The 23,503-nt window shown below is 34.9% G+C and overlaps 1 protein-coding gene across 5 annotated transcripts in view; it reads right to left on the bottom strand.

The window, feature by feature from the left end:
- The window catches only part of HBS1L (HBS1 like translational GTPase), an 82,536-nt gene that overhangs the window by 5,000 nt on the left and 54,033 nt on the right, over nt 1-23,503 (bottom strand). For all 5 annotated transcript variants that reach the window (XM_070461431.1, XM_020883166.2, XM_070461433.1 and 2 more), the window contains 11 exons: nt 19,005-19,267; nt 18,372-18,537; nt 15,569-15,686; nt 14,531-14,677; nt 12,411-12,485; nt 11,602-11,719; nt 11,136-11,204; nt 7,940-8,044; nt 4,805-4,895; nt 4,271-4,379; nt 221-321 (listed from right to left, as the gene is read on the bottom strand). In XM_070461431.1, the coding sequence (XP_070317532.1) occupies nt 221-321; nt 4,271-4,379; nt 4,805-4,895; nt 7,940-8,044; nt 11,136-11,204; nt 11,602-11,719; nt 12,411-12,485; nt 14,531-14,677; nt 15,569-15,686; nt 18,372-18,537; nt 19,005-19,267 (1,362 nt within the window). The remainder of the gene's footprint in view (nt 1-220; nt 322-4,270; nt 4,380-4,804; nt 4,896-7,939; nt 8,045-11,135; nt 11,205-11,601; nt 11,720-12,410; nt 12,486-14,530; nt 14,678-15,568; nt 15,687-18,371; nt 18,538-19,004; nt 19,268-23,503) is intronic.

Below are 23,503 nucleotides of genomic sequence, written 5' to 3'. Positions count from 1 at the left end.
ATATGTAACAGAAATTATATCAAGCATTCCTACCTAAAATAGGAGCTTAAATATTTGTTTTTGTGTTTTCACCCAGTCCTTTAAAAAAATGATTTCTGGAACAAGTTAAAATAGACTTATCACAAAGAGAATTCACTTATCACAAAGAGAAATATTATACAAATGAATTCATCTGTAAGAAATGTACTTACTTGTGTTTGTTACTCATTAAAATACTTACTTAGGCTTTTTCTTTGTGACTTCACCAGTGCTTTTGCTTAAGACACTAATCAATCTTTTAATAACAGCAGGTTCACTGACGGTTTGGTAGTGTAACAGCACCTGAAAAAAGAATTGTAACACAAAAAAGTTGCTGGCTACAGCATCTCTGGCCTTCTACTCTGGCACTTACACTGCATCACATCAGCCTTGGAACTACTGCCTGGAGTCACGGGATCTCCAGCTGCTTCCTTGAAGCTCCACCACTCTCATCAGGCGGTCCCTTAACTCTCGAGGGGTATGGTCATGGAAAGCAGTTCCAATCGCTCCTCCACCACTACAGTGGAAACCTGGGTAAATTACATAACCTTCCTTACGTGGTTATGATGAGAATGAAATAACATCAGAGACAGTGCCTGGTACAGGAGATGTTCAGCAAATGTGAACGGTTTCATCATAAAAACGAGGGAAGGGAAACTATGTAACATTCACCAGTAATGAATATTATTTATTGTTGGATAATGAGACTAGAGTATTAAATGCATGTTTAGACAGGCTTTGAAGTCAGGCAGACCCGAATTTGAATCCTTACTCCACGCTTTCTAGGCATGTGAGCTGGGACAAGTCCTGTAATAACCCTTCCCACCCCTCCACCCCCGATATCCCCAGCCTCAGGTCCTTGTCACTAAGTGAGGAACACCAGACAATGTTACTGCAAAGTGGTGCCCAATACACGGTAAAGCTGAAGTGAACTGATGACCTTATATACTAGCTATTATTTCTCATGTTTCACATGTAAGGAAATTAGTATCAAATAGGTTAAGCAGCAATAACAGTGCCAAAACCACCAACAGAGAAAGAACAGTCTTTTCAACAAATAGAGCTAGGAAAATGGGATATTGAGATCCAACAGAATGAAGATGAAGCCTTATACCATAAACAAAAATTAACTCAAAGTGGTGCAAAGACCTAAATAAAAGGACTAGAACTATGAGACTCTTAGAAGAAAATAGAAGGGGAAATCTTCTCAGTGTTGAATCTGGCAACGACTTTTTGGATATGACACCAAAAGTAAAGCAAAAAAAAGAAAAAGAGAATGTTAATAAACTGGACATCAGCAGAGTTTAAGGTTTTTGTGCATCAAAGGATACGAGTAAAAAGTAAACCCACAGAATGGAAGAAGGTATCTGCAAATGATACACTGATATGGAATTAAAACCTAAAATATGTTTTTTAAAAAATGAAAAGATGCCCAACAACAATAGCCATTAGGGAAGGACAAATCAAACACCACAGTGATACATCCCTTCAAAATCATTAGTTTACCTATTACAAACAACAAACAAAAAGTCATCCCCCACACACACAAGAAAGGAAAATAAATGCTGATGAGGCAGAGGAGAAATTAGAACCCCTGTGTACTGCTGGTAGGAATGCAAAATTGGTATAGCTGCTGTGGAAAAGTTTAGTGGCTCCTCAAGAGTTAAACACAGAATTTCCACATGATCAAGCAATTCCACTACTAGATATACACCCAAAAGAATTGAAAGCAGGGGCTCAAACAGATACTTGTATGCTGATGTTCATAGAAGCATCAATTACATCTGTCAGAAGATGGAAACAGCCCAAATATCCATCAACAGATGAATGGATAAACAAAAAGTGGTACATACTTACAATGAAATATTATTCAGTCTTAAAAAGAAACAAAACCCTGATACATGCTACAGCATGGATGAACCTCAAAAGCATTATGTTAAGTGAAACAAGTCAGACACAAAAGGACAAATATTGTATAATCCCCCTTACATGAGGGATGCAGAGCAGGCAGACTCAGAGAGAGGCAAAGCAGAGCTGTGGCCACCAGAGGACGGGAGACAGTGTGATAGCAGGGTGACTGTTTAATGGGTACAGTCTGGGACAAGAAAACAGTTCTGGGGGTGGGTAATGCCGACGGCTACACAACAAGGTGAATGCACTCTAATGACACTGAACTGCATTAAAAATGCCGTTTTTTACGGTAACGGTAAATTTTCCATTATAAATATTTTATCACAATAAAAAAAAAAAAATCAAAACATGAAATTTAAAGTTTAATTCATTCGTGTGTTTTTTCCTTCTTAAATATATAGAGTTTACCATATAAACAAGAGAAACAAAAAATATGTATTAAAGGACTAGTCCCTAAACAGCGGTATTTTAACTGCTCAGGAAGCCTTTTCTTGGTTAAACTTTTTTTTCCCACAGAGAATGGATTAAATGACAAAACGTGACCATTGTTTTCTGAGACAAATTTCATCCTGGTATGCGTCAATCAACATATGTGAGTGGAATCTCACAAAGCGGCACTGAAAAACGTTTAATTCATAAAAGAAGCTACAGTACACAGGAAGACAGTATTGCTATTCAAAGTAATTACTGACTTCTTGACCTCTCTACCTCTCCACTGGCAGATTATTGCTGCATGAGTGAAGACACAGCAACCAACTTCTCCAGCTTCTCCTCACTGGACATGCTGCTTTCTAAGAATGAGTGCAAGTCATTCATAGCAATTTCTTTCCTACCAACATGTGAATTCTGAATATTTAAAAATCAAGTATTTGGAAAGAAACTTTTTGCCTATTTTTTTTTAAGCATGAGAGAAATGAAATATAATTATAAAACTAAAATGCTTAAATGATATCTTACAAATATACTTTCTCAAGATCAAATTTACAAAGAAATCATTATACAGAACTATATCAAAGCATATAGTTATCTCAAATAAAGGTGCAGAGGTATAAAATAAATTTAAATGAGCTAAATAAATTTATTTCCGATCTTAAAATACTATCACTAATTTAAATAAAGTTTAAAGGTCAATTACTATTACTGCCTTACTTTTATTTCAGAGCTGCATCAAATGGAGAAAATGATCTGTCTATATTTTCAGGGGCAAGCCATTTAATTCCACCGAGAAACATTTTTTTTTTGTTGTGGAGAACCTGTACTATATAAGCTGATCAAGAAAAGAAAGATAAGTCTAGTGGGAAAAATGCCCATTTGTTAAACAGCTAAAGCAAGGTACCAAACTATAAACAGAGTATGATCCCAAATATCTGAAAAAAAATTACACATAAAACAAAAACCTTTCCTAGATAAGTAACAATACAGTATATTGATCCATAGTTTTATACACACACACACACACACACACACACACAAAGTGAGTGAGTGAGTGAAAATTGCTCAGTTGTGTCCGACTCTGTGACTCCATGGAAATCCTACATACACATACACACACATATATAGATCCATCTATATACATATACAGATCCACATATATATAATTATAGATCCATCAATATAACATATAGATCCATAGTAAGATCTGATTTTGGAGAAGGAAATGGCAACCCACTCCAGTATTCCTGCCTGGAGGATCCCATGGACAGAGGAGCCTGATGGGCTACAGTCCATGGGGTTGCAAGAGTTGGACACAACTAGCGACTAAACCACCACCACTATCCCTCTTCCCATAAATGTTATGTTCAAATGGTGCTAGTCAATGATGACCTGCAAACCAACATCACAGCTTCAGCACAAAGTTTACCTTATGCCAAGTATCCCCAGAATATACCAGATACCAACATACACAAAAAAAATAACTCTGAAATGTAGAGAATAGATATTTATAGGTTGTGCCATTATAGAATGTTATTGTTTTTATTTTTGTGTTTTCCAAAATTCCAAAAAAAACAAAGACACAATCTAAGAAGTAATCTTTAGAATTCAGCAAAAAAGTAATCTATCAATTTCCTTAAATGAATTTTTTTTTACTATCATCACTTTGTATCCTATTGATTATTAAATTTCTTCTCACTGACTCTTTGAAAATAAATGCCAGACTTACGGATCAAAATAAAAAGTAAAACATGATTTTCAAATTCTGATTTCATGTTTTTCTGGATTAGAGTAATACAATGGTAGTTGAAAATAACAATAGCATCATCAGTTATAACGACAGTTACCACTTCCTAGGACAAAGTTACAGTGAATTTACAAAAACAGTAACAAACATTTTGAAACTTACGGGAAATCCTTTAGTGATAGGAATTTCAATATTAAAGATGAGGATTCGGGCTCTGAAACGAGTGCAAACCTTAATGGGTTCTTTGGGGACACAAAATATGCAGCCAACACTGTAACAACAACAACAACAAAAAAGGAGAGTAAAAAAAAGGAGAGCAGGTAGTTGGGGGAATGATTAAACACATATTGAATACCTCTAAAACCATTTACAAAGTAAAACAATCGAGTTAATTAGGGACTTTTAAATACTCCCTTCTAGGTTAAAGCATGGCTTTACACCATTATTAACCTGATATCATTTTCACACACTACAGTTTTCCTTCAAAGAACACATCAGGTATACCTGCTGACGTGTATTAATTTAAATTTTAGTAGGTTTTACTTATTCTTATACTTCCACAAGTGCCTATATTTGGCCAAAGGAGATTCAGAATTAACACTCATTCTTTCATTTGAGCTGGTGAACTGCAAATTTTACGTGTTTTGAAGTTCTATATCCATAACAATGGTTGTTTAAACTCATTTTCTCACTCACTTGATTTTGATGATATCCATTCCAACCAACGTAAGACTAACATGATCTCCTGCTGCCGCCCAGTCGACAGGTTCATCGTGCAGAGTGATTCCTGGAAATGAGTAAGAACTAAAGCATACAGTGAAACACCTCAATATCAAACCATAACAACCAAAGGAGTCTGGCTGATTTGCACCTCATCAGTCACTACTCATCATTTTCAATATGAATGGATTGAGAGTGAGAAGTGTTAACTGTGAGCGTTGAGGAAAACACACTTCCTCCAGACTTGACTCTTCTGGACCACCACCCTAAACATAGAGTGACTTGCATCTGTCCTTCTGGACCACCACCCTAAACATAGAGTGACTTGCATTTGTCCATAAAAGGCTGATTTCTACTTATTTAACCAAAATTTTTAAACCTCATTTACACAACTCGTATACTCATTATATAGGCCCCACTGCAATACCTCTCTTACATTAATGGATGCAGGCATAAAAGAACAGCTCCAATTATTTTTAATAACATAAATGACGAGACTGGGGGAGATGCTTAGCAATATTTTATTCTCTTGAGCACTGCTTTAATTAAACAACCACATCAACAATCTCCTGTGTTCTCCGAGTAACCTACAGGGTGTCAGTACTCAGTCAGATGGTGCCCTTAGCATGCCCCTTCACTATTCCCAGCTCAAGAGAACTGCTTCTCAGAGAGAGATCCACAGCAATAAACAGTTATATGAAAAGGAGATTCATAGTGTAAAAAAATTTTTAAATGATCCCAGTAGTTGCTATATACCTTTATTACCTAGGGAAAACCCTGGAGTACAAAGGCAAAGGGCAATAACACTCAGGTATTTAAATAAAGGCTTTTAAAAAGTTGTTCATATTTTTCTGATTCTGCAGGGTAAATTCCTTTCCATTGTAACTTGAGTCTTCTGCGGAAAAAAGTATGTAGGCCAACCACTGGGGAATAGTTCTTGATTGACATGCTTTTAGTAAATTACAATTCACCCATCTATTCCTCAAAGTACTTATCTTTCCCATGTAGCATCCTCTTAAGTGAGTTTCTTTGAGACTCTCTGGGAGTTCGAGGAGAACTTTAAGGGCTCTGAGACAATCTAAAGCTTCATTCAAATTTCATGTAGGTGTACATCTGCATTAATCTAAGAAGAGGGGCCATAACTTTCATCAAGGTATCAAAGAGGTTCCTGACTCCCAAAATGTTAACAATTATGATATTTTTAAACGTTGGTTACAATTTAAACTAATTAAATTTAGTTTTTTCATGTAAATTTAAAATGACCATATGTGGTTTTCGGTTTGAAATGTGGAATTGAAATCAGGAGCTACTCATAGACTAAAGATTGCCTTCAGATTAGAATTAAGAGTTTTCATACTAGAAGTTCAATTATAAAATTTTCTCAAGATAACATATAATCTGATTTCCTTCCCCCAAACATGGTATACTGTCCTATACAGCGATATTTACTTTCTTAAGAACATTTTTCATTGGAGTAAGTTCTTTTTTAACACTCTAAGTGAAAATGTAATTTAGAATTTCCATTTGTTGGTAGCAGATTCAGTCAGTTCTCTTTTTTAGGATATTACTGGTTAGTGAGCCACAGCAGTACTTAAAGTGTTCAGATAGAAGGTGCATTAAACAATCAAGTAAACCAAGCAAAAGCATTACAGTGAGAAACTGTGCGAGAAGGGTGATTCTCACAGAGTGAAGTGGTGCTTCTGACATAGCTTCCCTTTAAGAACCACTGGACTAAAGAGAAGTGGTTGGAATTTTTCTGGTGGGGTAGAAACATGATGGGAAGAGACAAAGAACATGGAACTCTCAGAAGTGACCAAATTATAATTTGGAAGTTCACAAAGGAGCCAATCTGTAAGGTCCATGACCATGGTTTATGATCATGGTTTGAATTCATGTCTAAATGATTATATAAAAAAATTTCCTATTCTTAAAAAGCTCCTTAACATATAAAGAAACCAGTATTTCAAAAGTATTTCAGCTCTTGACCACTTTAAAAGACAAAAGCAGAGATTTAAACTTGCAAATAACAGGATTATGAAAAATGATTCCTTTTTAAAAAGTGTAAAATAACTTTGGCTTTCATTCCCTTATTCATCCTTAAATTTAAAGTCTGTTACCTAGCAGATATTCATTAATTTCTTTTTAATCCTTAAGGAAGCAGTTTTTAAAGTAAACAGAGCAATTCAAAAAAACATACATTTGAATTCATAAGCTAGTTAGGTACAACTCTGGTTATAAACTACAAATAAGAGTAACAGACGGACATGACTCAGCAACTAAACAACAATAAACAGAAGGAAAAGTAGAAAAATTTTTTTAAATTTTAACATTACCAGTAGGTTATAATTAGCTTAAAATTGTTACAGATATTTACAGTATAAAGATCTTCAGTTTAATGTTGAAGTCAGAAATTTAGTTGGAAGCTAGATTAAGGTAAGAACAGAATTATAAACTTAAAAGTAGAATTCAAAAAAGAAGAATATGTACACATGGTCAAATGATTAGAAGAAAGAAACAGTTACTAGCTATTATGAAAAGTCATGCGTGCAAAAGCAATAATTGTGGCATTTAAAACTAGCTCAATTTCTCTTTTCAACACCAGGATTCTCTGCATTTGCATCTTATTTTCTTACTTAGGTCTTCCTGTAAAAAAATTTTTTGGGTATAAACATGATATAGATTGATAACATAGTAATTCTGAAATACACATTTCAAAACAACAGACTGTAGCAGTCTGCTTTGCCACTGACTGTTCAGTGCCAGGATGGGGTCAGACTTAATTTCTGCTACTGAATACTATTTTAAATGTATCTGACAGGTGTCTATACATCTGGTTAAGTCCTATCCAGGCTTATTGAGTCAATGTCAAGAAAAAAGAAAAATGCTACCACAGTAAGAATGTTATATATACATTTATACACACATAGTCACAACTGAAAAAAATCGTTTAATGTTTTCACATTTTTATCTTTAACAGTTAGTATCATTTTGACAGACAGTTACAATTTCAGTAAGAGGTTATTTACTCTGGAGTTAATAACTAAACTACTTTTAAAAATCTGCTGTCTCAATGTAAGGGTTGTTTAACAAAAGAATTTTGCAGAGGAATACCTTTTGCAGTACAAGTTTCATTAGGAGGCATTGCTAGTAGTCGGTCACCAGTTTGGATATAACCAGCTTCAATTTTGCCAGTTACACAAAATCCAGATCCTTGATCTGCAAAACATGCCACAATTTTGTTATGGTTTACTTAACATACCATCTGATGCTTAACACTGCCAGCTATACTTAGTTCCCTGCATGCTGTGACCCTATGAACTGCAGCCCACCAGGCTCCCCCGTCCCTGGGATTCTTCAGGCAAGAATACTGGAGTGGGTTGCCACGCCCTCCTCCAGGGGATCTTCCTGACCCAAGGGTCGAACCCACCTCTCTTACATCTCCTGCATTGACAACTGGGTTCTTTACCATTAGTGCCACCATTTCCTACTAATTATATGAAAGCAGTAGTTCAACGAACATTAAGCAATGATTGTTTCAAAATTTTTAATGTATCTACTAAATATGGTACACCACATTCTATTTTCTTATAAATAAAAATATTTATATAAGAAAAAGTAGGAATTCCTTCTTCAAATATTTATTAATGCTTACTAAATACCAGGCATTGTGCTAAACTCTGGGAATAAAGAGATACAAATATAAGCCTCTACCTAAAAGGAGTCTATACCAGTGAAGAGAAAGGCAAAAACAATTACACTGTCCCAAGACAAAAGTTATTTATAATGTACAACAGAAACAAAACAAGATGCGTCAAAGAATCCCTAATAATGGGCAATGACTACACCTTAGCCAGGCACTTAGAAGAGAAAGAGTCAGGAGTCTAGCAGGCAGACTGTAGGCGTGTACATAGGCACAGTCATAAACGGACGTGGGGTGTGCTAAGAACCACGTGTCACTTACATGGAATCTGTACGGGGCCATATGGAATAATGAGGGGAAGCCAAGAGAGGAAGCAAAGGATGCAGACACGGAACAAATAATAATGGTGCCTCATAAATCATGCTTAGGGTTTGAATTTCATCCTCAGCTAAGTAACTGGAAACTAGTGAAGAATCGTGAAATGGAGAAGTGACATGATGGTATTTATGTGTCAGAGTGGAGAGGTTGACTGAAATGCGTATGTTAACTGTAAAAAGAGAAGAAACTCAAGAATCTGAGAATGAGGTATGACAGATTTAAGGTGATAAGGTAAGTGAGGAATAATGGCAAAAATAGCAGAAATCTGAGATGATGTGTATTAACCGTGAGACAGAAAATTAAAGAACAAGATTCATTTTAGCTTTGGTGAATCTGAAGTGTTCGCAAGGCAGATAGGTGAAGAAGACACATTCAAGGGGGCCCCAATCATACCAAATCCACGAGAATGGAGCCCTGGGAGCACACTCCCTGTGGAGATGCCCAGCAGCAGTCAGCAGATATATCTGCAGGGTGAGAACAGGTTTGGGTGGAAGATTTGGGGCTCATCAAGATGTAGGAGATGGAAGAAATCATGGATGTTGGTCAAAAGAAGCGTGCAGAGTAAGAGAAGTGAAGTGACAGAACACAAGTTAAAGGACAGAGAAAGAGGAGGCCAGAGGCAATAGAGAGAGGTCAAACAGTGGAGCAGGAGAAAGTGGGTCACAGAAACCAAGGGGGAAAAGCTTCAGGGTGGATGTGGCTAGCAGCCTCAGAGGAAATGCCAAATTCAAGTAAGATGGAAGTAAGACAGAAGTGAAAAAGGCATACTGACACTGGCAACCAAGGAGTCATGATAACCTCAGTGGGAACACTGAGGAGGCAATGCAGGCGGAAGCCAGGGAGCAGCCTGAAGAAAGAAGAGGGGGTAAAAAGTAGTCAGCAAAGGCTGTTAGTCAGAAAAAGAATTAAGCACATCTTATTTTTTAAATAGATAATAGTAGCATTTTGAAAAGCATTACCATAATTTCTCTTCTACTAGAATGCTGGAAGATGATAATAATAAATTTCAATTTCACTGAATGATTTTTGTGAAGCACCTTCATTTATTCATTTATTAAACATTTATTAAGTATGTGTTATATGCCAACCACTGGGCTAGGTGCTGCAAATATTGAAATAGAAGTGACAGTACTTGCTCTGAAGGAGTTCACAATCTAAAGGAAGTAAACAGCACAGAAACAAGTATAACACTGCGTGAAAAATGCAACAAGAACACACACAGACCACAGAGGAACACCTTAGGGTATGTGTGTGGATGACCTCACTTATCACCTCCAAATTGTCAATTTATAGCTGCTCATTTCCAAATCTACTCTTTACTGCCCACTCTGTGGTAATGAAAATTTGGGGAATAGCTGACATCTTTACCATACTGATTATTCCAATATGTTAAGTACATTATATTCTTCTATTTATTAAGAACTTCTATTTCATTTCCATGTTATATTTTTTATGTAAGGCCTTGTAAACATTAAATTAGATGTATTCTTAGACATTTAATACAATACCTCCTCTAACACCTCTTCTAAGTTTGTCCTTCCTTGGGTTCACATGATCAGTCCTAGGGTCCCATATAGTCCCTGGTATCTTACAGTTACTCTTTTTTATCATATTAATAATTCTCTATATTAAACTTCCTATTTTACCTATGTGTCACATCTATTTCCTAACCAAAACTGCTACATATGGGTAGGAAATGAACAAGTGAAGAGAGAGAAGAGCACAAGATGGGTAGACACAGTGGCAATAAAAACCCTATATGATTGAGAAACACTGAATGATCCAGTTTGGCTGAAGGATACAGAAACTAAAGGAATCTAAAGGTAGAAAAAACAAAACTACAAGGCTAGAAAGATAAAAAACTAGGTTTTTTTTACACTTGGAAGATGAGTAAGATATAAAAGTGAAAGTCACTCAGTCGTGTCTGACTCTTTGTGACCCCATGGACTATACAATCCATGGAACTATCCAGGCCAGAATACTGGAGTGGGTAACCTTCCCCTTCTCCAGGGGATCTTCCCAAACCAGGGATTGAACCCAAGTCTCCCACATCGCGGGCGGATTCTTTACCAGCTGAGCCACCAGGGAAGCCTAAGTAAGATATGAGGAAATGGTAAGTAAATTGAAGATTTTTCTGGGTGGGGGCATTAAGTAACTAGAATTATGTACCACTAGCATAAAGAAGGGAGAATCTGAAGACAACATCATAATTTTGTCCAACAACAGAGGTCAAGAGAAAATGGAAAGGCAGGGGCCATACTGGAGAAGGCCAACAGAGTTAGCACTTACCTTTGAAAACATCAGATACACAGAATCTAAAAGGCTTATCTATAGATCTTTGAGGAGGCTTGAAGGAATCTGGGAAAAAATGGTAAAAATAGAAAGATTTAATTTAAAAGCAATTTTTGATTCATGTCCAATGAGTCCACTATACTCCTACGTCTCCTAGAAAATATTTTTAATACTAATAGCAAATTGACTGTGATTCATATAATACTTTGTAGTTTATGAAATGTTTTCACACATTTCTTATTTAATTTCACAACAGTCTGTGAGGTAGGTGGAGTAGGCATTAATTAAACAAGAAAAATTTGGCACCAATTTGAATATTCATATAATTCTAAAACTGGTAATCTCACTCCTGAGTATAAACACTATCCATTTTCACATTAATCACTGTCCTCTATAAAGAACTCTAAATAATAATTACTATCAAGTTTATAAAGTATTAAAATTCATATGGCAGTAGTCTTACCAATTTGTTCTAATAAACATAGTCCTTTATACCATTTTGTAAGTTCACTTGATTGAGATCTTGTAATTAGATTTTCACCACTGAGACCACTTGTAGGGATAAAAGCTACATCACTTTCCTATAAAAAAGGATTGAACACATGAAACTCAACACAATATTGTTTTTCTTTTTTTTTTTGCTTGCCTGTGCCATAGGCATATGGGATCTTAGTTTCACAACCAAGGATTGAACCCATGTCCCCTGCACTGGAAGCAAGGAGTTCTAACCACCATACAGCCAGAGAATTCCCAGTACAACATTATTTTTAAAAAGTTAAAAGGTTCACTATTACCATAACAGTATCAAGTTTGCAAAAGTAACAATGTACTTTTCAAAAAGTAACTTAACTCATAGAACTACTGCCCTGCTGTTATCTGATCCAACAGTCTCCAACCTTTTTTATTTTGTCAGAAACTTACAAGTCTGTTCCAAAACACTCAGGCATTTTTACCTAGTAACATAGGTATATTTCATACTTTTGCTGGAGAAATTTCTCTACTTGTTTCTACACTCCTCTGTGACCTCCCTAAACCAATACATCTACTAAGTGGAGAAAAAGTCTTCTACTTGTACTAAATCCAAGCCAATTTATGCAATTTTCTAAAACAAAGTAATCCAAAGAACATAAGATACATATAATACCAGGGATAAATAAAAACAAAAAGGATTAAACATACTGAACAAGACAAGAATATCAAAGTAGTGTTTTCTCTCATATCAGTAAGATGAGACTTAAGAAAAGTAACCAAATAAATTTAAAATTATCTTACCTTAAAACCTGCTTGCTTAAGAAAGTGCCCAAGTTTTCCAGTAATCTCTTGAAACCTTTCTTGTTGCCAATTAACCTGACAAAGATCCAATTTATTTTTAAAACTATGCATAAGACCATGCTATATATAAAAAATTTTAATTTCTGAAATAAAATATAAATAATTAAAACTGTGAAATATAATTATAAAATCTATGAAAATATGAAATCTACTTAAAATTAAAGCTCAGAATGTCAGATCTTACTATTAAAATGATTGAAAAGTAGCTTTTCCTACAACAGAAAGCCTGGAACGAAACACCAAAACAGAATTTTTTGTGTATGCTAATTTTGTTTTTGTTGTTCAGTTGCTAAGTCATGTCAAACTCTGTAACCTATGGACTGTAGCCCAACAGGCTCCTCTGTCCATGAGATATTCTAGGCAAGAATACTGCAGTAGGCTGCCTCTAAAAGTGAATTCAAATCTGAGGAGAAAAAATGAGTTACTTGTTAAATTTGTGCTTGGACTAACTGCTTGACCAAATGAAATAACATAAAATTATTGACACCTACTCAAGTCAACTAGACTTGAGTATATATATATATATATATAAAAGTATATATCAAGTATATATACTTAGTATATATACATATACTAAGACTTCTTAGTATATGTAATGTTCATATGTGATATGAATTCTAGGTAACTATGCTACAGTATTCAGGGGTAAATGTAAAAATGACTATAACCTGTAAGTTACATGGAAAGTCGTATCAAAATAAGATGGATTAATGGATGGACCCAGCGGTAGACAGACAAAAATGAGATCAAGCAAGTGAAAGAATATTATGTAGGAGGTATATTTTGGGTGTCTACTGTAAAATTCTTCCAAATTTGCTTTATGTCTGAATATTTTCATACTAAAATGTTGGGGGAAAAATAAAAGGTATATGTAATGATGATACCATAAAAGAACTATGTAGAAAATTTAGGTGAATATGTATTTGATCCCAGGATAAGAAAATACCTATGCATAAAGAAAGAAATTAAAAGGAAATAGTAATGTCTTTACTAAATAAATTATGCTTACAAATCACTCAGTTTTAAAACTTTAAAAAAATCAAATTATACAAATTCAAAAAAATACAAATGATAAATAAATACACAAAGAATGTGTGTCCATGTGTGTGGGCTAAGTCACTTCAGTCACATCTAGCTTTTTGCAACCATGAGGACTGTAGCCTGCCATGCTCCTCTGTCCACGGGATTCCCCAGGCAAGAAAACTGGAGTGGGCTGCCATGCCCTCCTCCAGGGGATCTTCCAGACCCAGGGATCAAACTCACATCTCCTGTGTTTCCTGCATGGATAGGTGGGTTCTTTAGCACTAGCACCACCTGGGAAGTCCTTCTGATCATGTACAACAAGACTTAAAAACATATATATCCTTAGGCCCAGAAATTTCCACAGAATAAACTATTTCTAAACACACGCACAAAACTGAAAACATTCAAACGTAGGGGGCTGTCTGAATAAAGTATATCTTCAAAATATACTAGAATAAAGCTGTAAAAACCTATTTACATAAAAAGTATTAGTTACTTAGAAACAAAAACAAGAATATTGCCAATTTTTTGAAAAAAGTAGATAATGAAGCAGACTAGAACCCAGTGTTATAAAGAAAAAGATTTTTATGTGCAAAAATAAACTGAATGGAAGTACAAAATGAAAAGTTAAAAATGTGCAGGAGGGGGAGGCTGGAAATATAGTTTATTTCAGGTTTTCCTCATACCAGAATAAATAAAGCATTTTTATTTATTTATTTATTTATTTATTTATCTTAATTAATTTATTTATTTATCTTAATTAATTATCTATCTTAATTAATTTATTATTTATGTATCTTAAAAATGATTTTAAGATTTATAAGTTAATTCTGAAAGTAAAAATTTATCTTATTGTTTAATACTACTAATACCTCATTTTAATATCAGCATCATGTATTTATTCTTTAAAATATGACAACTGGGCTAAGAAAATGTATACTAAGAAAATGTATACTAGTCACACCTGAGGTCATCAACATGGCAGAACATCATCTTAAGCAGCATCTAAAATGAATACTCAAAACGCTTTTAAATACCTGATCCATTTTATTGACAGCAACTGCGAGTTGGGTCACTCCAAGAGAACGAACCAAGAGGCCATGCTCTCGTGTTTGTCCCCCAGTCTCAAATCCAGCTTCAAACTCTCCCCTGCTGGCATCTACAACTAAAACAGCTACATCTGCCTAAAAAATGAAAAAAAAAAAAACCAAAAAACCAAGCTAGAAACAATGTCACAGCATTTGAATTCAAAGGACAGACTATTGACGTAATTGTGCAGCTCAGATTTTAAACGAAGTCTCTAACATGACATCAAACACAAGCAAATCAAAGGAGTCACACAGATGGATTAAAACTTTAAAGAGAAGAAAGTACTAGCACGTGGTCAAAAAAATAATGACATAAAGAATAAAACCTTCCCATGTTTGATTAATAACAATTATGATAACTGGGCAAAGGAAGAAAAACATAAAATTAAAACCTAAGTAAACAGGGACAAATAATTGTGTTATGAACTCTCCATATTTTCTAATAATCATCTATTACAGAAGAAATCAGTGTTCCATATGTCTAATGCTATTTTCATTGTTTTAATTAAAGTTATTATCTTTGAATTTTTTTTCAGTACCCTTATTAAGAATCATGTACATTTAATTCCATTAAGACCACAGGGGGAAAACTCCCAAGGTTCCCTATTTCTGCATAAATAAGCTCTTTAAAAAGATACAGGACTCGAATACCAATATAAATGTAACAAAAAGGCTTATACTGAAATATTCACTCCAACTTATCAATAAATGAAATACAAAGTTCTGCCTCATCAAGCCCCTACCATTATTTTTACTAAAGAAACTTGTGGCTTTTATACATTCACTACTTTGTAATAAATTACAATTCTAAGGTTTCATACAGTACCAATAAATAGACAATGAAAAATACAATATTTCTCTATTTTTTTCAAATTTTTTAAAAGGTTAGAACTTTAGTATTTCAAGTTATAATCCTAGAATTATAAACTCAGCATCAGGAAATTTTATTTACATTCACTGTACTTTGGTTAAGGAAATATCTGGTACCTGGGCTGCTCCTGTAATCATATTTGGAATGAAATCCTTATGGCCTGGAGCATCCATTAATGTAATAACTTTGGTTTTGGTCTCAAACTTTGTCATACCAACATCCATTGTTACCCCCCTTAAAGAAAACATAAAATGGTTAGAACAACTACAGAAATAATCAAGCTTTAGAGATTAAGTTACTTAATAATATAGGAAATATAACAGTCTAAATTCTTAAGTAATAGTGAGAATTCTATTATACAATCTGTTATTTTGAATAATTAGGTTATCTGGAATTTCTGCTGGTATGGCTTCAAAACAAGGTTGTAGACACAACAAGAGCTTAATCAAAATGATTGATGTTTCCCATTTTCTTTCTTTTTTTTTTTTTTTCAGTAAGAAGCAGCATAAATTTCAAAGGAAGAAAGAAATATAGGGACATCTCTGGAGTGGGAAACAAATACTGCACATGAGAAAAGATAAAAATAAAGAATGAGGTACTATCAAGCAGAACTTTTCCTTATCTTCTTACATTTATGTTTCAGTAATTATAGAAATAAACTTGTGAAACTTTCATTTGCAAGGATGGTCAGCATGTTACAATTTATCAAACGAGACATAACAAAGGAGATGCAAAATTTCTTAAAAATTGAGAGAGACAAAGAGAGACAAAGAGATTTTGCATCCCATGTAATCTTCTTGGAGTCTAACACAGTCCTCTTCTTAGCCACAAAAACAGTCAGATTATAAGAAAGTCCAGAAGTGTCTACAAAAGAGCAAGTCTTTCTAAACTTGAGGAGTTTAGAAAGTGAAATCAAGCGGGCAATAAATTAGGTAATTATTCATCCTGGTTTGCCCTGAAAAATCCAGAATAAGGAATGAGCACTCTTTTACTAGCAGTATCCCAACAATTATGCTGGTAAATTACATGTTCATCTTAGCAGTAAAGTAACTGTGGGTCTTCTTAGTCACATTATTCTAGTTTAATCTGAAACCATGGGCCATTTAAGCTTGTAAAAACAATATTTAATTCTCTTTAATAATCTCCAAATAATTATCTGAGAATAGTGATGAACCAAGACTGAGCCTAAGCTCCTCCTTGGATCGCTTTGACCATATGCTTTGGACCTATCTTTACTCTGCATGTGTAACCAAAAGAATATGAAAATGTCACTCAGGCTACTACTAATTTCTGTTCAACACATGAGCAGAACAGAGGATCTACAAGCATTTAACATGGTGGGATATGCAATTCACTGCATTTTCAAACTGTTACTAAGGAATACAGTGGTAAGTTAAAACTTCCATTATGTATATGGAAGCTTCTACGATCTACAGGAGGAAGGAATGTCCTAAAAATTGTAGCAGGCTGAGCAACAACAGAGAACTACCAGTAGCAAAAGTTATAACAGCCAACCAGCAGGTTTATTATTTAAAAACATAAAAGTTATTAATTATTCTAAGAAAGAGAAAAATTATTACCTTACTTGTCTGCTCAACTCACATATGAAATAAATTAAAACAAGCCACTTTCACTTAAATGATACAATTCTCAATCTCTCTACCTACTTGATAGATGGTATAAAGAAAACTAAAAAGCTATATATATACTTCAATAATCTACTTGATATGCTGACAGGTAAAAAATATTTACAAAATTCAAACCACTATGATGTAAAATTCTACTTATCAGAAGAGGTAAGGAATATTGTGACCAGCTTTACTGAAAATAAATAAAATTATTTATTTTATTTAAATAAATAAAATTATTTTATTTAAATAAATAAAATAAATAAAATTATTTATTTTATTTAAATAAATAAAATTATCTATTATAATGTAGATTACCCAATACTCCAAGAAAATAAACACACATATTTTTAATGCTCTCTAATCATATTCATAATGAAGACATCACAGGACACAGAGTAATTTCTTAGTTGATTTATGACTTTCAGAAGGCTGTAGAGTATTAGTTTGAGATTGTAGGTATAATTGCCATTTCACTTAATTATAAGGTATCCTCTTTCTTTCCAGACAAAGGTGCCATTGGGTCTCAAGTTCTAACATGAGATATATTACCACTCTAAAAAGACCTCAAAAGAAATACTTTGGTCAGAGGGTATGAGTGGCTATATTCTCCTAGAATCTTCCCAGAGTTAGCATTGAACACAGTTACATGTTCAGGAATAATCCACTGGATTAGATCTGCATAGCAGGAGATAGATTTAATTACTTGTTTGTTGACTGTGTCTCATAAAAACATAGTAAAGAAAGTATAAAGATGAATTAAATCTTGTAATTGAATTTACTAGTCATTTTGATTTCAGACAAAAGATAGTATACTACAAAAAGTTACTTTTCCTTTATAAACTGATATTATAATAACTCTACATATATATATAGGATATATATATTTAACACTATATATACTAATTTTAAATTAAGAGTCTTTCTCATAATGTTAATTCAAAATCAAGACAATCTGACATATACTCAGGGAAGTGAGAAGCAAAACTTCTTCCACAGAATAATTAACTAAGAGATTTTACTGCCTTTTTCTGTATGTGTTTTTCTTTCAGTTTTTTTATAAACATACTTTCAAACTATTTCCATAGAATTTAAAGGAGTAAAACATTGTATGTTGTAGTCTACTACAAGCAAAACTGCAATAAAAATATTTCCCTGATAACTGAAAGTTTTCTAAAAATAGTATCTAAAATATTTCATGATTTGTTTCATGCATATTCAACACATATTACACAATCATTTAAAAAACTATATACAATTTCAGAATGAAAATTTTATATATAATGACTACCTTTCCCTTTCTTCACCAGTCTCATCCAAGACCCATGCATATGCAAACGAAGCTTTGCCAGCCTTTTTAGACTCTTGTTCATACTTATGCATAGTTCTTTTGTTTACGTCACCCAGAAGATAAAGCAAATGTCCCATGAGAGTACTTTTCCCAGCATCAACATGACCTAAGGAAAATTGATTCAAGATTTAAAAATAGGTACATTTTCCAGATGTTGTTCACATTGAGGCATAGCATGAATTTGTAATTCAATAGTTTAGAGCAATAAACACCAATTTTTATCAAATAATAGTTTGCCAATAAGTTGTTAAAATGGAGGAAAAAGAGCATATCTCTTTAGAGGGGAGAAAGTTTTCTTGATTTCTGGAAATCAAAATGATCAACAAGACATGCCATTTTCCAATATTCACAAAATGAAAAGGCCACAACCCAGTCTAATGACCTCTTTGGCAACTTGGCATTATTTCACCCCAAGTGACCTTGACAACTCAACATTACGGGTACCATGCCCTCTTGCTTCATGTCTATTACACCCACACAGAAACTCAGAGTGGAGTGTATTCCCATGCTGCCACTAGACAGTCACTGGGCTCAAGCAGCTGACTGACAATCCAGAGGAACAAAAGGCATTACCAATGACCACTAGGTTGAGCAGCTGCTTTCCTCCTTGCCGCTTCTCCAGTTCCGCTTTGATATCTATTTGTTGCCTCAGCTTGCTAGACTTTTTCACTGGTGTTGGCGTTGAACTCTGCTCTTCTGATGCTTGCATGGTGTAGGATGGAAGAGCTGATTTAGAAGCACTCTCAAGTACATCAGAAGAAACAAGGTTGGTATCTTCACTAGAGTGTCCTTTTTGAGGTGTGTGGAAACTATGACCATTTTCTTCAGCAGTTACTCTACAGAAGGCAGAGACAGCAATAAAGAATATTTAAACCGGGTCTGGTGACCACCCTTGAAGAACCGCTGCTTTCCCAGAGGTGCTGGGATATTTCTTGGGAGTGTTAGCAGAGAAGCCAAGCAGTGAAGTCACATGCCGACATAGGGAATAATCCGAGATCAAGCCCTGAGCCTCTGGAGTGGGAGCACTGACTCCAAGACCCTAGACTCAGAGAACTAACCCCAGGGGGTATCAGAGAGTGAGAGCTCACAGAAAGGAAACCACCTGAATACAAGACCCGGCATCACCCCACCACCAATAGCACCTGGAAATCATTCCACCTAGGATCAGGAACAAGACAAGGGTGTCCACTTTTGCCACTATTATTCAACATAGTTCTGGAAGTACTAGCTATAACAATCAGAGAAGAAAAAGAAATAAAAGGAATCCAGATTGAAAAAGAAGAAGTAAAGCTCTCACTGTTTGCAGATGACATGATACTGTACATGGAAAACCCTAAAGATAGTATCAGAAAATTACTAGAGCTAATCAGTGAATTTAGCAAAGTTGCAGGATACAAAATCAATACACAGAAATCACTTGCATGTCTATATACTAACAATGAAAACTCAGAAAGAGGAATTAAGGAATCAATCCCATTCATCACTGCAACAAAAAGAATTAAGTATCTAGGAATAAACTTACCTAAGGAGACAAAAGAACTATACACAGAAAATTATAAGACATGAAAAGAATGAAAAGAATGAAAGAAATCAAAGGTGACATAAACAGATGGAGAGATATTCCATGTTCCTGGGTAGGAAGAATCAATATTGTGAAAATGACTATACTACAAACACAATCTACAGATTCAATGCGATCCCTATCAAATTACCAACGGCATTTTTTCACAGAACTAGAACTAAGAATTTCACAATTCATATGGAAATACAAAAGACCCCAAACAGCCAAAGCAGTCTTGAGAAAGAATGGAGCTGGAGAAATCAGCCTTCCTGACTCAGATTATACACAAAGCTACAGCCATCAGGACCGTGTGGTGCTCGCACAGAAACAGAAATACTGACCAATGAAACAAGACAGAGAGCCCAGAAATAAACCCCATGCACCTATGGGTACCTTATTTTTGACAAAGGAGGCAAGAATATTAAATGGGGCAAAGACAGACTCTTCAATAAATGGTGCTGGGAAAACTGGACAAATACATGTAAAAGAATGAAATTAGAACACTTCCTAACACCATACACAAAGATAAATTCAAAATGGATGAAAGACCTAAATGTAAGACCAGAAACTATAAAACTCTTAGAGGAAAACATAGGCAGAACACTCAATGACACAAATCAAAGTAAGATCCTCTCTGACCCACCTCCTAGAGTAACGGAAATAAAAACAAAAGTAAATAAGTGGGACCTGATTAAACTTACAAGCACAGCAAAGGAAACTATAAGCAAGATGAAAAGACAACCCTCAGAATGGGAGAAAGTTAATAGCAAATGAAACAACTGACAAAGGATTCATTTCCAAAATATACAAGTAGCTCATACAACCCAATGCCAAAAAAACAAACAATCCAATCAAAAAGTGGGGAAAAGACCTAAACAGACATTTCTCCAAAGAAGACATAAGGATGGCCAACAAACACATGAAAAGATGCTCAACATCGCTCATTATTAGAGAAATGCAAATCAAAACCACAATGAGATAACACTTCACACTGGTCAGAATGGCCATCATCAAAAAGCCTACAAACAATAAACGCTGGAGAGGGTGTGGAGAAAAGGGACTGCTCTTGCACTGGTGGAAATGTAAACTGATACAGCCACTATGGAAGATGGTATGGAGATTCCTTTAAAAACTAGGAATAAAACCACCATATGACCCAGCAATCCCACTCCTAGGCATATACCCTGAGAAAACCAGGGTTGAAAAAGACACATGTATCCCACTGTTCACTGCAGCACTATTTACAATAGTTAGAAGATGGAAGCAATCTAGATGTCTACTGACAGATGAATGGATAAAGAAGTTGTGGTACACAATGTAATATTACTCAGTCATAAAAAAGGAACACATTTCAGTCAGTTCTGATGAGGTGGATGAACCTAAAACCTGTTATACGAGTGAAGTGAGTCAGAAAGAAAGATAAATATCATATTCTAACGCACATACATGGAATCTAGAAAAATGGTACTGAAGAATTTATTTACAGGGCAGCAATGGAGAAACAGACATAGAGAATAGACTTATGGACATGGGGAGAGGGGAGGAGAGGGTGAGATGTGTGGAGAGAGTAACATGGAAACTTACATTACCATATGTGAAATACAGAGCCAACGGGAATTTGCTGTATGGCTCAGGAAACTCAAACGGGGGCTGTTTCAACCTAGAGGGGTCGGGTAGGGAGGGAGATGGAAGGGAGGTTCAAAAGCGAGGGGATATATATATGTATACCTATGACTGATTCATGTTGAGATTTGACAGAAAACAACAAAATTCTGTAAAGCAATTATCCTTCAATAAAAAAACAAATTAAAAAAAAAAGAATATTTAAACCAATTTGACTGACATCCTATAATGTCAGAAGGGCAGAGACATCTCTTTATATTCCTTACATCTGCAGACCAAAAAATAATCTCCGCTAAGTGGCTAGAGTCTGTTAAGGTGGAAATGATAAGCAGTTAGACCCAAACCACACAAATACAGACTTAGAAGATTCCAGGAGAAAAACAGACTACTAAAAACTAAGATAAGAAGAAAATATCCCATAAAGTAACTGAAACTCAATGTCTAAGCCCATAGCTCAGCCATACAGTCCTATCAAAACAGGTGGCATAAAGGAGATATTTTGTAAAAATTGGTACCAAACGTGTTCCAGCAGATAAATTCGTATTAAAAACAAAAAACAATAGCTTTACCAGTTTTTAATCCCTAACTCATTCCTCCAACAGCACAGAGAGTCACAATCTTCTTTTGCTCAAACACTGTCCTTGAAGGAAGTATCTCTAAATGTCTACATTTTTATTACTTTTAGCAAAGGGGTTTTAATTCATTAATTCAATAAATACTTGATCCACTAAAAACTGTAACATACACTAGTCACTGATGCTGAGAAGAAAAGATATAGAAACAAAAAAGTTATTAATTGATCCCCAAAGTTTACAATCTAGTAAGGAACTCAGATATCAGATATGTAAAATAGAAATAAGAGCATCTGGCCTATTTCCTCCTTGACAGTGACAGTGCCTCCAAAAGTAAACACTGCTCTTACTGAGTTCTTCATTAGCTCCTTGACTGTCCTCCATGGAAATCATACCAGTGCTATCCTGTGGATAGCTAAGAAAGATGTAATGTAATCAAACAGACTTATGATGTGCTTTACCTTTCCTTCAATGACACAAATAAAGACTTAGGACAAAGAACAGGTTAAATTTCAAGTTAGAATGAAACCAATTAGACCCATCTTAATGTGGAGCTGGCAGAGAAGAATTACATATAGAAAGAAGTCTACAAAGATCACTTAAGGACTGTACTGTGGTGGAGATGTGTACGAACAGCAAACCTCTTTTCTTCCTGCCCAGCATAACAAAAACAGATTCACTGTTCTCTCTCTTGGTATTTTTTAAATGCTCAACACTGATTCTCATCCCATGCCTCAGGAAAGAATCACATTAGTTATATTTTCAACTTCATTAAAAGCCTCTTATCCACTCCTGTTTTATTTTGCTCTAGCAAATCTCCACTAACTTGAGTGGTCACTGCTTAGACAGATTAGCTTCACCTCGAACTACAGGGAAAAAATTTAAGTATGTGGAAACTGTTCCCACTCTTAAAAGAGTCCAACAAACCAAGCTAAGTAAATCAAATTTAAACTGAAATTTTCAAACATTTATTTGAATGTCCACAACTAGTTCTCTAAAACAAAAACATGACAACTCTGTATTTTGAGGAGTAAAGAAAAAAAACAAACCCTACAAATTACTGTCAAAGTACTCAACCAGAAAAACTAGTCACAAACTCTGGTTCTGATCAGGCCTGGGAAAAATCACAATCTCTGGCTTCAAATCTTTCTGTTTTTAGTTAGACTTTTCTTCAAAGGAAAATTTATGGTAACTCCAACACAGAAAACAGACAGAAGCAGAACAGCTCTGATCTGACACAGTGGGCTGAGGGCTGAAGCTGGGCTCACCCACAAATTAGGCAGCCCTCCTCAGGATAGGAAGAGCACCAGAAACAT

This window comes from Odocoileus virginianus, chromosome 34, assembly GCF_023699985.2.
Source record: "Odocoileus virginianus isolate 20LAN1187 ecotype Illinois chromosome 34, Ovbor_1.2, whole genome shotgun sequence".
Taxonomy (NCBI): Eukaryota; Metazoa; Chordata; class Mammalia; order Artiodactyla; family Cervidae; genus Odocoileus; species Odocoileus virginianus.
The sequence above is the reverse complement of the archived record's forward strand: the minus strand, read 5'-3'. Positions and strand labels throughout refer to the sequence as shown.